This window comes from Diadema setosum, chromosome 22 (assembly GCF_964275005.1).
Source record: "Diadema setosum chromosome 22, eeDiaSeto1, whole genome shotgun sequence".
Classification (NCBI taxonomy): domain Eukaryota; kingdom Metazoa; phylum Echinodermata; class Echinoidea; order Diadematoida; family Diadematidae; genus Diadema; species Diadema setosum.
In genome coordinates, this window is record NC_092706.1 from 2,962,337 (window position 1) to 2,965,535 (window position 3,199).

Here is a 3,199-nt window from a genome sequence, read left to right on the forward strand (position 1 = left end):
CAACATCGTTATGTTTTTAATGACTTGTAGGAAATAATGATTGATATTTTGACAGCTTGGAAAGACGACAGTGAATTTTCCTAAATATACCCAGATATATGGGAAATAAGAAAATTTATCATTCTCTTGTGCTGACACCTCACAAATTTAGATACTGTAATTGGGCTGTTCGTGACAGACAAGGAGCGCGCTACGTCAACAGTTTTCAACAATACATGTATTATAAACATGATGTACAGTAAAAGAACCTTTCACAAATAAAAGTTTTGGGCTAATGAATAACAGCGCCATCTACGTTCAATCTCAGCAAGTGGCTTAGATCAGATCAGACAGTTTGTCCATGTCGAATCTCAATATCTAAGGGTCGCGAAAAACCTTACCAAAATGGGTAAAGGTGGCATTGAAATACCTGATTGGCGTATATACAAGGTAGAAAATGTTCCGGAGTTGAAAGCTGTCCAGGAGCGACTGGCTTTAAGAGGTCTAAAAGACCCATGGTTGAGGTAAGTATTTCACATTCCAAATCGAGGGGGTTATAATAACTACGCAGGGAAATGACACAGTCCCGCACGTATACTTTGATGTAAGACTTTTAGGCATAGGTAGGACCGAGGACAGGGTGTGTAGGATTTCGTCTTTGTATTACACTCCACGTCCCTAGATAGAGCTACGTACCTGACCTTCTTTGTATGCGTTCTGTTCAATATTCATGCTGTATGACATTGATGTGTCTTATCAGCTATCAGTAAATTCTGTAATGTGATGTTTGTTTGGCTTTGCTGTGTGATGTGCGTTTTGCTATGTTCGTTAATATCAACACTTAGTTTAAGATTTGACCATATAGATACTATAGGCCATGCTATGTTGCCTGACATGGATATAAAAACTATTGCAAACAAAAGGCTTCTATACAGGGAAACTGGGCTATCTTCAGCATGCATGTATCATCATATGAATGTGGTATCGTATGTGGAAATGAGCTGCTGATAGTGGAGATCTGTGCTTTTCTAGTTTAGAAAAGCTGCACTTGCTTGGTGCCCAGTTTGTGGAATATGAATGAATAAGGTTTCTTGTTTTGTGATTTGTTTGTTTGTTTTTACTTGTCACCTGGCTTCACTCCATCTCAAGAATTTACCTATCATTGCAGTTGGACCAGTCACAAGTTGAACAATTCCAAGACTGCAGTCCTAACAGTGCTTTCAGTCCACACAGCAATATTTTATGTCATAATCAATACAATGAACAATAATGCATGGTGAGACAGGGGGAGGAACATTGAGTCATAGCTATGCACTTTTCTGAGCGTAGTTATTAAAAAGGGACTTGTACCCTTCACACTTGTACCTGTCACATTATACATCCGTTCCTCCAACAGTACTCTTTCTGGCAGCACAGCAAATTTCTACCGATCCCCATTAGTAAAGTGAGGTATCTTTTCTGCATATTTCTGTCTGTTTCATACAGGAATGAGGTCTGGCGGTACCAACCTTGCTTCAAGCGACTCTCATTTTGGCAGGTGCTCTTCCGTGGTTTCCCAATCGGGGCTGGCCTCTTTGTCGTAGCTGTTGGCCTGGAGAAGATGTTTTCCTCGAAGGATGATCATGGACATCACTGACCACCATGAACCCTTTGGGGTGAAATCACTGATGTCATGTTGTTTTTCTGATTGTCATCATTACTAAGAAGTGAACTGTGAGTTGTGAGCTACATAGAACCGACAGAAAGCCTACCTGCCGTGGATCATCACTCCTACAGGTGCTGAGGGGACTGCAGACAAAATGATATCAACAATTCAAGTTTTTTAGAGAGACTTAATCATTACTTTTCCTTTGAAAGGAAAGGATGGCTTGAAAAAGAAAGGGATAGAGGATAGTTGCACTGAGGTTATGCTGTTACAACTGCATTACCACTACGTTTCTTCTGTTGTGTGCGCCGCATGATTCCTGTTACTATCCTATGAATTAATGACAATATCATAAACAGGATTTTATCAAGTGTGCATATACATTTTCTTTGATATGTTTAACAAAAAAAAAAAAAAAAATGTGCTCCTCCGTACATGTCTCTAACACTTTATGTGTTGTATTGCCTGATTTTTAAAGATTAACAGGAAAACAAAGATGATATCATTTTGCAGAGTCAAAGACAGAGCTTGGTAGACTACATCAAGACATCCACTCTCCGGTTATCTTTATGCTGTGTTCATAAAAGAAAAAACAAAAACAAAAACAATAATTATAAATGGAACATCCCTTCCACTGCTTGACTCGTGTGAATATCACCATGTGGTATCAAAGCTGTGGTAAATCTAAACTGAAATTTTGGATACTTCAAGTGTTAAGGCCGTTGACAGTAATCAGTATTGTCATGAAAGATATCAATGTGTGGACATTGTATCAAAGTGACTATAAAGCGGACATGACGGGAGACTGGATTTGAGAGTGCAGAGGAGTATTCCTATGCAATACCAATCCATGTGCTGATAACAGCCTACTTCAGACTAGTCTCCATGGAGACAGTTACAGGAAAGCAGTGGCAGGTGATGCTCCCTCTTTACTGTGTCCTGGTAGCTTACAGGCGCTTCTTTGTCAGATATTGTGAATGTTTACTGTGTTATTGAAAGAAACAAAAACTGCTATGTGACCAGAAAATAAAGATTCTTATATCACAGAAGTGGCAAATTGATATCATTTTCAATTCTTTAGTGATCATTATGGGTGTGAAGTCAAATGAAAGGAACCAGAAAAGAGAGGGAGAGGGAGAGAGAGTTAAGGAGGAATTTCCATAGAAATGCTGCGGCTTTTGACATTATAGTTTTGTGATTGCATGATCTAGACGGTACTTCACAAGTCTTCCCAATACCATAATATGATTAACTTGCCGACATCAAGTGGTTGTAACTTTCATGTTAATGTATTTTGTTCACATGTATTCACAATTTGAATGTGAAATGGCATAGTAGTGTACTCTCAACAGCAAGGCTAGAAGTTTCATCACCCATGAAAATATAAAGATGTGGAAGTTTTTAGTTTAACCCATTCTCAGGGTACCACTTACATGTGCACATTGGATGACACACCTCGCTGATTTGAACAGAAAAATATAAAAATATTGTGGACAATAATTTGTGTAGTAGTAGTATTTAGAACCCTTGTCCCTTTTCAAGTCTTCAGTAAAAGATAAACAACATTACAATTAT

The 3,199-nt window shown here is 38.5% G+C and overlaps 1 protein-coding gene across 1 annotated transcript; it reads left to right on the top strand.

Moving 5' to 3' along the window:
- The first annotated feature begins 322 nt into the window (after nucleotides 1-322).
- LOC140245080 (NADH dehydrogenase [ubiquinone] 1 beta subcomplex subunit 3-like) lies at nucleotides 323-2,673 on the top strand. Its single transcript, XM_072324680.1, has 2 exons — nucleotides 323-503; nucleotides 1,465-2,673. Exons 1-2 carry the CDS (start codon nucleotides 385-387, stop codon nucleotides 1,613-1,615), a joined length of 270 nt encoding a protein of 89 aa, XP_072180781.1. The 5' UTR covers nucleotides 323-384; the 3' UTR covers nucleotides 1,616-2,673.
- The last annotated feature ends 526 nt before the right edge of the window (nucleotides 2,674-3,199 follow it).